This window comes from Mytilus galloprovincialis, chromosome 9, assembly GCF_965363235.1.
Source record: "Mytilus galloprovincialis chromosome 9, xbMytGall1.hap1.1, whole genome shotgun sequence".
Lineage (NCBI taxonomy): Eukaryota > Metazoa > Mollusca > Bivalvia > Mytilida > Mytilidae > Mytilus > Mytilus galloprovincialis.
Window position 1 is genome coordinate 85278101 of NC_134846.1, and position 13152 is coordinate 85291252.

General features: G+C 31.0%; 1 protein-coding gene across 1 annotated transcript; it reads left to right on the forward strand.

The window, feature by feature from the left end:
* Positions 1 to 3083: 3083 nt before the first annotated feature.
* LOC143047087 (uncharacterized) lies at positions 3084 to 9063 on the forward strand. The gene is made up of 4 exons (XM_076220050.1): positions 3084 to 3337; positions 6995 to 7069; positions 7950 to 8063; positions 8640 to 9063. The coding sequence occupies exons 1-4, from the start codon at positions 3097 to 3099 to the stop codon at positions 8747 to 8749; spliced, it is 540 nt and encodes a 179-aa protein (XP_076076165.1). The 5' UTR covers positions 3084 to 3096; the 3' UTR covers positions 8750 to 9063.
* Positions 9064 to 13152: the final 4089 nt, after the last annotated feature.

Genomic DNA, 13152 nt, shown 5'->3' on the forward strand with positions numbered 1-13152 from the left:
GATTTTTCATACAATGATATTAATATGGTTAACAAACATAATGTTTGTCTTTTTTCGATGTTCAAAATATTGCATGTAAGTAAATTCAACCAACTTGTAATTTTTGTACATTTTGTGTGTGTAAAATGTGTATAAATTTATTAATGAGTAATCCTCAGTTTTATTTCATAAATCGTTTATCGAAGCTAGAAAAAAAAATTACACCATTGGATTCTGTACACTGAACTGTTTTGTCAGACATGAATAAGTTTTATGATAAAAATATATTTTAAAAGTTACACAATAAAACATACTAAACTTGCAATAATTTTCTCGATAACACCTGATTAACAGACTTTAGCCAACCCGCAGATATAGCCGCATACTCAATATAGATTAACCGACCAATCTCTCGGTTATCCGACTGACGTTCGTGAATATCTTTAGAGTAAAAATGTTTATAAGTCATGAACGTTTCAGTATAACCGATTAAAATTATTTTTGTGTAAAATGAAAGTAGCACATTATAAATTGAATCCATCCGAGAGGCACTCATCAAGAACGCAGAAACAAACTGTCACCGTTAAACTTCGACGATTGTTTCTTTTTGGCTGAATGGATTATTATTAATGTTACGAAAGCAATTTAATGTTACGTTGCAACAATTACAGTTCGGTACCTTTACCAAATGCACTTTTACATGACTCTGTCAAAAATATAGTAATGGATAGAAATTGGATGTACATCAGTGAGACATTAACTCAACGACGAAAATAACCAAAGGTCGTGTAGCCTATAATAATAGACTAACTTGGGACAGGCATATAAAGTGATTTTTAAGTGGGAATGAACATGTTTGTGTTACAGCACAACATAGGAACAAACTATGAAATCAGTTGAAAAGGGTTTAACTCATTATATTGATACAAAGCAAAATAACATATAATAATAGCAGGTCGGACGTGGCAGGGTAATTGTATATTTTAAAAGCAAAATATAAGTGCGAAGTACAAGTTTGAGAGTACTCGCAATTCACACAGCTAGTTCGAAGCAAATAATAACTAATAAAAACAATCATTTATCTTAGACTAGAATATTTATTAGTACACAGTCAACATCAAATGCATTTAGTGTAAAGACATCAACAGTCAAAGAAAACATGAAATTGTCCGGTGCCAAACTATAGGTATCGACAGATGATTGTAGAACCGTGAAAGTGCAAATGTGTATAACAATAAATTTAGTATGGTTTTAATTTACTGATTACAAAATCAATATTTATTCCAATAAAAAACAATATTCAAATGTATTCCAATAAAAACAATATTCAAATTTATTCCAATAAAAACAATATTCAAACAATGTTTTACAGTGTTAAATTGATAACCTTTTAGAATCCTACGTTTCTATAAATCCCTAGTTTTCATACTTTTTTTAAGTTTGTGCATTCCTTATGAAGGTAAATCCAGAAAACATAAAAATCTTCATTTATATATAGACTTTAAAAATCCTTTCAATCCTCTTTGGCTAATTATGTTGAGGGATATTTTGGATAAATAAATGACTAATGAATAAATGACACTTGGTCATTGATAAATGAATATTTGTATTTACGCTGAAGATATCAATTATACAGATCTGTTATCAGAATACATGTATGCTCGACGTCAACTTTAATACACCGAATGTATTGTACAATTATAATTGATAAAGATCACAAAAAATTAGGCAGGCCAAAATGACGAAAGCAACTTTAGAAAACCATCATAATATAGTAAGCTACAAAAGCCATCTATCTAAAATTATTTGAAACTATTTATATAAGAAAACCAACGACCAGATTAAAAACAAAACAGTTAACAAAAACAAATCTAACAGACATGAATAATTTTCTATAATCATTAGAGGAACATATTCTACTGGTTAACCCGTTGTGTTCATCCAATCTCAATAGTTACAACTTGTTATTTGATATTACTCAGTAGACTTCACATTGAATAGTTTCCCAAATCATATATCTCGAGTTGTTAATTATTTTTCGGTAGTGTGATAGAATCTGAATGTTTTTGGTTGATAACGATATATTGAACTTAAGAAGATTTTTTTTATTAGTAGACTGCTATGCATAACATTTTATTTGAAAATCTAGATGTGATCGAACAACGAGCTTTTTGGTTAGATTTTGTCATTTTTTATTAATGACTTGTAACACAACCATTCTTAAAAACACATAAACGTTGTCACGGATAGACGAGTGTTAATGATCCTGATTCATCCATATCTTTTATTTATATATATTTGATGGGAAAATGGATTGAAAATCTACACGTACTGTTAGTATGACATTATTAATGCTCGAAAATATTCGGTGTGATTGACAATGGGACAAATATCTAACAGATTTCAAATGAGGAATATGTGACCAATCATTGGTCGTCGTACGGCTTTTTCAAAACCCATACAGTATAGTCGGCTACAAATGGTACCGACATAAAAAAAATGTGAAACATTAAGATCAACAAAACACGCAATCTATTTTCCATTGCTGTGAGTAATATTTATCATTTTCAATTGATAGTACTCAGCATAATTTGCAAACAAATACATGTTATATATCGAAATGTATCAAGTGTTTATGTATTTGTTACTCATTATAAATGTTTTGCATTTATCAGATGAATCCCTTGAAAAAGGTTTTTAACTCATTGAAAACCTTTTTTTTTTTGGAAGAAATTTAGTTAAAGAGAGAATTTATTTTAAATTAATTTGAAATAAAAAAAAATTCTGTGAACTAACATATTTTAAATATTCTTTAGGTTTGTTGTCGGTTTTTTTTTTAATTTATTTATTTAAATTTCACATTGGATTATTCTTAAATTTTAGTATAGTTTCAGATTAAAGGTTCAGGTCGGGTATGCTTAATAATATGTATGTTTACATTGACAGATAATTAATTACTAAAATTAGAGGTATAAATTTCCATTGTCATATACATATAGATAAATATAAATGATGAACTCTGTATCTACATATATATATATATAAATAGTGATATTGTAATAATATGGGCTTAAATTGAATATTCGTGTCAACATTCTTCATAAAGAATAATTCAATATGTTCGCCTACATCATTATATATGTTATCCTATGGAGTTGCGTTCTAAAAGGAATAGTTTCAGAAACTTGTTTAGATGTCCGACATGTAAATTATACAATCAAATGTCACTTTGATGTATGTAAAATACCAGGACAGTTCTGTGATTACTCAGATGACGATTTTCCAAGATGTGCAAATTGTGACCAAGATAAATGTAACGAAGCAAATATTCCTGGGGAATGTACAATTCCTTGTATTAGTAAGTTATTCTTTTTATGCCTAGAGTAGTCATCGATAAATTGTCATTGCATAAGGAGTCATAACATTCCTACAGCAGGAATTTTGATTCCTCAATGTTCGTTAACTGCGTACTTTTTTTTTTTTCGAGTATTTGTAGACAAAACGTGCGTCAGTTATGAGTCTTTCCTAGGCTAAACGTGTGGATGGCGTTATTTTAAATTATATCTATGATTTATGATCTACCATAAAAGACTGAAAGAGGCATTTATCCATTCCCTTCTTCAACTAGTTATAGTTTACGTTTTAAAGTTTTATTTAGAAGGATACCTTCATTTACACGATTAGTTGAAGAACACACCCTCCATAGTCACAGGCAACTAATGGAAGCCCAATACTTGTTGTCCTAAAATTCAAACGTTCAGAGAATAAATTATTTATATATTTGTTTCAATATTATGTTTTTTCATACGCAAGTAGTAATCTAAACAGGACCTTTTACTGGAATATTGAGTAATATGATGTTATCTGATGACGTTAAATATTGAACCCACTTTAAAAATCATTTTGGAAGTTTATGTTAAAGTAAATATCTCCACCTGAGATCAGATCATATAATTGCGAATCCAGTCATGTTTTATCGTACTTCTGTACCGATTAAGGAACCTCCTCGGTAGGTCTTTAGTTAAATCTGAATGTTGTCTGTACTTTATGGCATTTAGTATGACAGGCTCGAGATGACAGGCTAAAATATTTTCTTTTCTTTTTTTTCTTTTCTTTTTTAACTCTTGTCCACTCGAAGCTTTATGTTTTTCAACATACTACATAAAAGATTGTAATTTGTTAAAAACAGTATGTTCGAATCGTTAGCTTGCTGCTTGATTATCGTATAGTAAACTTTCTCCATTATTCCTTTATTCTTACACCTTGAGATTTTATATCATGTTTACATTTAGTAGACTAAACTACCCGAGGATTACCGATTTAATTTCACAATTAGATTGATTTCGAACGGCAGAACAAGGTCGAAAATGTCCTTTTTTAAGAGGGTAAGGTTAACAAAGCTAGATAAAGAAAGATACTAGACAAAGGGATTGATAGGGAAAATAGTGTAAGTTATTTTACTATCAAAAATAATAATGGTAAGCTAAGCTGGACTGGGTGGGGGAATCCTGAAATGGATATGTTGTACCAGTTTTATTCATTAATCGATATGTACATTGTTTTCATTGATCAAAGTTCGTTTTGAACGTAGGACCACATCATACAATCATAAGCACATGTTATGCTCAATTTATCACAATTTCATCATATTTATAATAACATTTATCTTGACTGATCGTTTATTTATAAATTATGGTATATATGTACATTACCTGTAATCGTCTTTAATATGCAAATATCAGTGAATGCTTTCAAGGCCCTACTTTGACCTATAAAATTTTATAAATTTTGGCTTTGATGGAAAGTTGTCTCATTGGCAATCATACCACATCTGCTTATTTATATTTTAAAAAAAATCGATTGTTATATTCCCTGCTTGGGTCAGGCAATATACAAACACACCACCATAGAAAAAAGGTAATGTGTTTGTTGTTTGTTTGAAAAAAAAGTATGATGCAACCCCCACTACGACATCACTTCAATGATATCACAATCAAAATGTCCATAAGGCCTGAATTTAGCAGGTTAAAAGTATCATCTAATTAGTTTATTGTCGGTCAGTTAAGAGAGTAAAAAAAAAAATTCTTTGCTCGGAATAGGTTTGATACATTTGTTCTCGTTTTTTAGGGAATGACTGTAAAAAAATCTGTCTATGAAGAAATAACATAAAAAAAATGTGGTGCACACTAAGTAACTCGCGTAGCAGGTTATTTTAAAGTGTGCACCACATTTTTTTTATGTTACTTCGAAAGGGCAGACAAAATATTACATTCATTCCTTATAATTTAATTCTTATTCCATTTCAAACCGGCGTAAATCATAAAAAACGTTGATGACATCACGGTCACATGACAAACTTGTGTCTGTGGGCTGATAACGTCAGCCAATCAGAAACGCGTTACATCCAATATTAAATTATTGCCGTGTAAACAACACAAAAACGAATCAACATTTTTTGACTGTCATTCAGCTTGTTTATGGTGTCATACCACCAATTAAAAGTCCCTATCTGTTCAACCAAATTTTGCAATTTTCACAGCTTTCTAAATATTTTACCTTAAGTTTAACTTCATAGAAACTAGGTATATCCTGAATAGTACAGGTGTCACCTTTCTGCATGCCAATTTTCAACATACATTCAAAATCATATAAGAAAGAAGAGAGCTTCCGAAAGGAGGTACCACTAAAAATAACCCCTGGTTTTCTGGAAATCTTAAATTAGTATACTATGGAGCGCATTAATCCTCAATTTTTAATGCAAACTCATAGACAGGTAAATTTTGTCTCAAAATGGTCTTTATATATTTCTCTTTCAAACAAAAGTTTCATTTCTGCAAATTTGTTGGTTAGTTTAGGTGAACAATGACATCAAATGCACTTTTTTTTTGTCCGATTAGGCCTATTTTCACATACGTTCTAAATTTGAGGGAGTATTTGGTGGTATGACACCTTATGAAAAATGTGATTCTATTTCTAGGGCCAATTACCAATCCACTATTTTGATTGTATTATCACATAATACTTGTAAACGTATTGTATAGCTGTTTATAAACGACGGTCATCGCATGTGGTGCAGGATCTGATTATCCGTCAGGAACAGACAGTTTGCTTACAGTTAATTCAGAACTGTTCAGTAGCTTTTCAGACAATTCAGTATGCTGCTAATTGGTACATGTAAATTACAACTACTGACCAGTCTAAATATAAATAGAATAGATCTTAATTAATTGCGAGAGAATTGTCTGAATGGTACCGTGTTTAACGCTGTTGATTAGTCTGAAATTTGACTAAGGGAAGGTTTGGCGCCTTCAAAAGAGTTATTTTTCTCGTTTTAATTGTTTTGCATTTGTCATTTTGGGACCTTTTTACCTGACTATGCGGTATTGGCTTTGCTCACTGTTGAAGGCCATCTGGTGATCTGTAATGTTAATTTTAGCTACAGTTTGTCTCTTGTGGATAGTTAATTCATACCGCATCCTCTTTTGACATGAAAAACTTGAAGAAAAATTTAATAATTCATTCTTCAGTTCTTTGAAAAATCAAAATGACCGGTTCAGATCAAAATTGGTTTACATCAGTGTATGGTCCTTATAATGTCCAGCTCAAGCATTAGCTATGTTTTTGTCTTGCAATTTCTACTTTTCAGGAAACAGATTACTCTTAAAGGGTACTATAGCAGTTTTGGCAACTTTCTCGAATCCAAAAATGATAAGAGGGTCAGGAAATTAATTTGAATTTGATTTTAAAATAAAAGATTTGATACATGCATAGTAAGGAAAATTCTTCTGATGTACAATAAGTTAAAAATGCTTGAGAAAAAAACTTATCAAAACAATTGTGGGTCCTTTTATAAGTTTATTGCGACATTATGTTGTTGTTAACACTATGATGAAGGACAGAATAATTCCGTCAAGTGCGTACTAAAACATTCTCACCTGTAAAGACTTTTAAAAGAATTATAGTGTTATATATAGTGTCGTTAAATTATCAAAAGCTCTGTTTGTTTTAATTCCAGAATATAGACATGTTTATGACAATTTAACGAAAATAATCGATAAATGTAAAGAAGATAATACATTTTGGAAAACAGGTATGTTTTGCGTCTTTATCAGTTTATTATTGAACTCCAAAATTTCAAAATGTGTAACATTCAACAGTACTTTTTTAAAATGAGGGACGAAAGATACCAGAATGACAATCAAACTCATAGATCGAAAATAAACTGACAACGCTATGGTTAAAAATGAAAAAGATAAACAGACAAATAATTGTACACTTGACACAACAAAGAAAACTTCAGAATAAGCAACACGAACCCCACCAAAAACTAGGGGTGATATCATGTGCTCCGGAAGGGCTAGCAGATTCTGCTTCAAATATGGCAACCATCGTGTTGCTGATGTTATGACAAACCCGGAAAATAGTCTAATTTGTTAGGTCACCTTCATGAAAAGGGAAGGTAATTGTAGTTTCGACGTAAGGAACATACCCGATATTATCTGTGAAACGGTTATTCCATAACGGTCACCCAAATCGTGATGGCGTGCGTAAAATTTTCGAAGGAATGATTGTAAACTGATACAATTTATTAATGTTAAAGCAAAGTACAAAACAGAAAGACAATAAAAACACCTGTATAATATTGTTATGTTCTACGAACACAATGTTATTCGAATTATTTAGTGACAATTTCTAACATTCTATTTGAATGGTCGGGAACAATTCATTTAGGTTTTCTTGCATAATTTTGGTTTTTGTGAATAAGAAATTTTAAAGTACTCGTCAAGCATGTATACGGCAATTAAAAAAAAACTAACTGAAAAAGACATCTAGAAGTCAACGTATGTCATTCAAAATAATCTAAAACAAAACTTAAATATATAAAGTTCTTATCTTAGTTTATTCGTAATCATTTCATTTAAAACTGAACAGATCAAACAAGACACATCAAGATTATTTTCAAATTTCAGATAATAATGCTAAAACTTTCTTCGGGGTTATGGTATTCTCATTAACTGCAAATATCCTGTTGATAATATGGTTTCTTTTTCGATCATCAACTCAAGATTGCAACAAGGATGAGGGTAAGAGAAATAAAACAAAATTAGTCATATGTATATCATTCTGCTAATTGGTTCCATTTTACATGAACAATTTACTAATAATTTCACGTGGAGATTGATGAATATAGAAAATAAGAAGATTTGTATGAGTGCCAATGAGACAATTCTACATTAAGTCACAATATTTAAAAAGTAAACAATTAGCCGTTCCTCACAACGAAGAGCAAGCTACAAAGGGCCCAAAATGACTAGTGCAAGACAATTCAAACAGAAAAAAAACAACGGTCTAAATTATATACAAAACGAGATACACTTTTGAGCCTATTATAAAACACGACAAACACTAAGAAACAGTTCCTGACTAAAAACATGTGCAAAACAAAAGCAGCGGGTTTAATATGTATATCACCGCTGCATTCTATATGTGCTTGTACACAAGTCAGGAGCCTGTTATTCAGTGGTTGTCCTGATTAATGTCTGTCTTAAGGTCTGTCGTATGCGCTGTCATATTAAAAAGTGGCAAATGGACAAACCAGGATTTCTGCTTACATACAGATTGCTCTTATACAATTCTATTAAGATGATTTTTTTTTTCAGAAAAGAACTCTCCAATTACACAACCAGTGAATGACGACCAACCCAGCGATATGAATATTGCCACCTCAAAAAGTACTTCAGAAATAACAGAGCTAAAGTGTCAGCCATGATGAAGTTCTCACCAAATTCTCGATTATCCATCTTCTTTGTTTCTTTAAATAGAAATACACAAAACGTAGAAATATACTTCCTGTTGAAAATCATATTGGTCAAAGGAATCAAAAGATACGACAATTTTGTTTGTTTTACTTTTCATCTGTTCGTCAGTTTTATATGATTTTTCAAAAATCAGTCAATAACATGAAATATTATTGAAAAATTTTAGGAAAATTTCTACGAATTACAATTTTGACAACTTCTGAGAATGCAAGACGTGCAATGTATTTTTGTTTTTGTTTTTTGTAATAAAATAACATCGCATATATACATTTTAAATGAATTAGAGATCACATACATGTAGCAATAGTTTAAGGAAAAACAGAGCATTTCAACTGTACTAAGCTTCAATAATTTGATTGGATTTTAGGATTTGTTTGAAACATAAAAAGTCCGTTAAATGTATTTCGGACAAACTAGATGATTACAAAATCTCTTTAAAAGTTTCTTAATTGAGCACATCAATAAAAATAAAGGGATACGTAATGAGGAAATCGTATAGTCAGTTACAAACGGCCGCAATCATTCAAACGAAAAGAAAAACCACAGATATGATATATGACAAAACAATAAACAAGTTTTGCAGGCATCTACTGCTCCACTGTCGGCGCCTGACGTGGAACAGGCTCATGAACGGTACTAACTCTTTTATTGTGTTTGCATTCTTAGCGCTTTTCTTGATTTACTTGTATCGGGTACGCTCAACCCTAAACATCAATTTAAAAGCGCACAAAGGATGAGAATGATGTAATGTTTAAAATATTTGTGGTGGTCGTTCAATCTTCCTTCATACCAAACACATGACAGTGACAAACCACAAAATAAAAGACATAACAGTTAGAAACAATTCGACTCATCCGATAAATACTAAACACAAATTATGATAATTCATTAAAAAGGACAACAGTGCCACTAATACTTTATTTTACTCCTTTGACAAAACGAAATGTAGCTGTCTTTTACGGGGGGACTTTTGTGAGACAAAACTCAATTTTGTGAGACAAAATTCAATTTTGTCAATTTTGTCTCACAAAAGTCAATTTTGTCTCACAAATGTCAATTTTGTTTCACAAAAGTCAATTTTGTCTCACAAAAGTCAATTTTGTCTCACAAAAGCCAAGTTTGTCTCACAAAAGTCGATTTTGTATCACAAAAGTCAATTGTGTCTCATAAAAGTAAATTTTTTGTCTCACAAAATTGAATTTTGTCTCACAAAATTGAATTTTGTCTCACACAATTGACTTTTGTGTTTTAATTTCCATATCAAGTAACAAAAGTCTATTTTGTATGCAAATAAGTTTATATTTGCATACCTTTATGACAAAATTGACTTTTGTCATGAGTCATGACAAAATTGAATTTTGTCTACAAAAATGAATGTTGTCATGACAAAAATGAATGTTGTCATGACAAAAATGAATTTTGTCATGACAAAAATGAATTTTGTCATGACAAAAATGAATTTTGTGATACAAAATTAAAGTTCTCATAAAACAAGTCTGTATCACATAGTTTTGTAAGACAAAAATGATTTTGTTATGACAGAATTTAATTTTGTACAAAACCACAAGAGTCCCATTCGGCGCCCCGTAGGCTTTTACGTCCATCAAATTTTTAATAAGTCTCATTAATAATATGGAGCCTGCTAATTTTTGTTGTTGTTTCAAAGACTATGAAGTCTTCCTGGTTGATGTTCTTTGTTGATTTTATTATATGCTACAACATATGTACCCACGTTATCATTAGGAATTCTAACATGCCTTCGTTGTATCTTTGTTTATTTGTTGAATACAAATACATCTTGTCCTATTCAAGGTGGAAACAAATATTCTGCACCACAAAATGTGTGTGTACAAATTGGAAAATATGTTTGCGGAATTATTAATCCGTCCGAACAAGAAGTGAAAATGAATATTCTCCTTGGAAAAATAAAAATCTACCTATATTCCACCAAAATCGTCCCCTAAGATAAAATCTGGTCTTAAAATGATCCATAAACTGGAAAGTGATACAAATGAGAGAGAAAAAAACTCAAGAATTAACGCTTCGGGGCGTTATTTGAATAACAATATATATGATGATATATGTATGGTCGACAATGAGACAACTCCAAACCAGATGCAAGCTGATGAAGAAATTAACAACGTTATGTCACTACGGGCTTCAACAATGAACAAAACCCCTCCCTCATAGTTAGCTATAAAAAGTCCCGAAATATAAAGGTTTCACTTTGTAAATACAACTGTTTCTCAAACCACGCTTCTTTTGGGGGAGATAAATAATATTCACAATATTAATTTTGTTTACGTACTGGTTCCCAGTTATGATCTCTGTGATTCATCTCATTGAGACATCACTTGGGAATTATACCAGTATGGAAAACCATGTTAGCGCCTAACATTTAATTCTTAGGAAGTCAAAAAGTGGAGATGAGGGTAGTATAGAATTTTATTATAAGTTTAACTTTTAGAAGTTCAAACATATAAATGTTGAAAATATGCCGCACAGCCCTATATGTTAACCTTTAAATAAAATAGAAGGTCATACCAACTTTCCGTTCTAGTATATAATTTTTCACGAAACTTCAAAGTAAAAGTGTCACAGTTTTAGCCGCAAAGAGAGTTCCAATGGGAAATTGCATTGTCTATATTGTAACCTATAATGTAAAATAACGCATCCTGATATATGTACAAGATAATAAACAATACAAACATGATATATAGGAACAAACGAAAACCACTGAATTGCAAGCTCCTACCATGAGACAGTCACATACAAACTGTGTTTTTTTTAAAAAGAAATACACAATAAGTACATAGGCAAGCGACAAGAAGGACTAGGTAAATTTCTTCTGTATATTCTGCAGAGAATATACCGAACAGAACTATCTACTATATGTTTTTATACTTTGTGGGTGGATTTGACATACATAAATAAAATACAAAAATAAGAAAGCAATGGTTGGTCATGTTTTATGAAGATTTAAGCCCAAGGCGAAGCTGTGGGCTTAAATCTTCATAAAACATGACCAAGTATTGTCTAACCTATAATTATGTTTGTCCTGACAAAGCCCTTAGGCATTTAACAAGATAATCCTTTAGTGACACATTTATTATATCCCTTTGAAATCCCTTTATGATGTCTTAATGATTAAGTGATCAATGTAAGAAACAAAATTATATAATGATTTATTTATTTTTCACCACCACCTAAGAAACTTAAAAGTGACTTTTTCAGTTTCATGCCTCCTACTACTCCATCAAAGAATAGACACATGTTTGGTGCAGTACATGATGCTGACATTTACTTCTCTGAGCCATGTGAAGACAATTTTTATTACATGTATGTCAATCAATCCACTGGAATACTGGAAGTCAAATTCAGTGCGCCTTTCTTCTTTGGCTTTTTAGTATAACCGGAAAGGTGTACAACCTGATTGCTGTTCTCTTAAAGACTGTCTTAATGATTAGGTAAATCATTCAATAGATTCTAAGATCTTCTGTACACTTCTTGGCAAAAAGATTTAAACAAATAAAGATTAAAATTTGAGTCAAGTTTATTTATAATTATAATAAAATCCAATTTCTCAAATAATCAGTTGAACCAGCCAACTGACATTTATTCTCAATCCTCAATAAAAAGCCGTAATTATATATTACTCTATTATAAAATAACAACAAACAGTTAAAAAATTACCAACTATACAAACAAAAGTACCTACAAAAATATGAAAATATTTCTATTGAGCATATAATTCACTCAGCAGAATATTTGAAACAAGAATGTGTCCCATGTAAACGGATGCCCCACTTGCATTGTCATTTTCTATGTTCAGTGGACCGTGAAATTGGGGTAAAAACTCTAATTTGGCATTAAAATTAAAAAGATCATATCATAAGGAACATGTGTTCTAAGTTTCAAGTTGATTAGACTTCAACTTCATCAAAAACTACCTTGACTAAAAACTTTAACCTGAAGCGGGACGAACGGACGGACAAACGGACGAACGAACGAACGAACGGACCCACAGACCAGAAAACAGAATGCCCCTCTACTATCGTAGGTGGGGCATAAAAATACATCTTTATTTATATGATCTTGCGTAAAACGCGTTTTTTTTATTTTTGAATAACGTTCATCCAGGTTGCTTTTGATTACGAAATTTGAAAGCTAAACATGTAAAATATTGAAAAGGTAAGTAATATTAACAATCAATGTATTTTGTGTTATGTTAACTTTGGTGTCTTTTCTTGTTTTATTTATTTTCTTATACATTTTGTGTTCGTCTCAAATTATTGATTGTTTACTTCTTTACATAATGTTATCAATATTGGACTTTCGATCGTTTATTTAGACA

Coding starts and splice junctions, on each gene's coding strand:
- LOC143047087 (XM_076220050.1), top strand. CDS start 3,097: ATGTTCGCCTACATCATTATATATGTTATCCTATGGAGTTGCGTTCTA. Junction 7,070..7,949: donor TAATACATTTTGGAAAACAG/GTATGTTTTGCG, acceptor TTCAAATTTCAG/ATAATAATGCTAAAACTTTC. Junction 8,064..8,639: donor AGATTGCAACAAGGATGAGG/GTAAGAGAAATA, acceptor TTTTTTTTTCAG/AAAAGAACTCTCCAATTACA.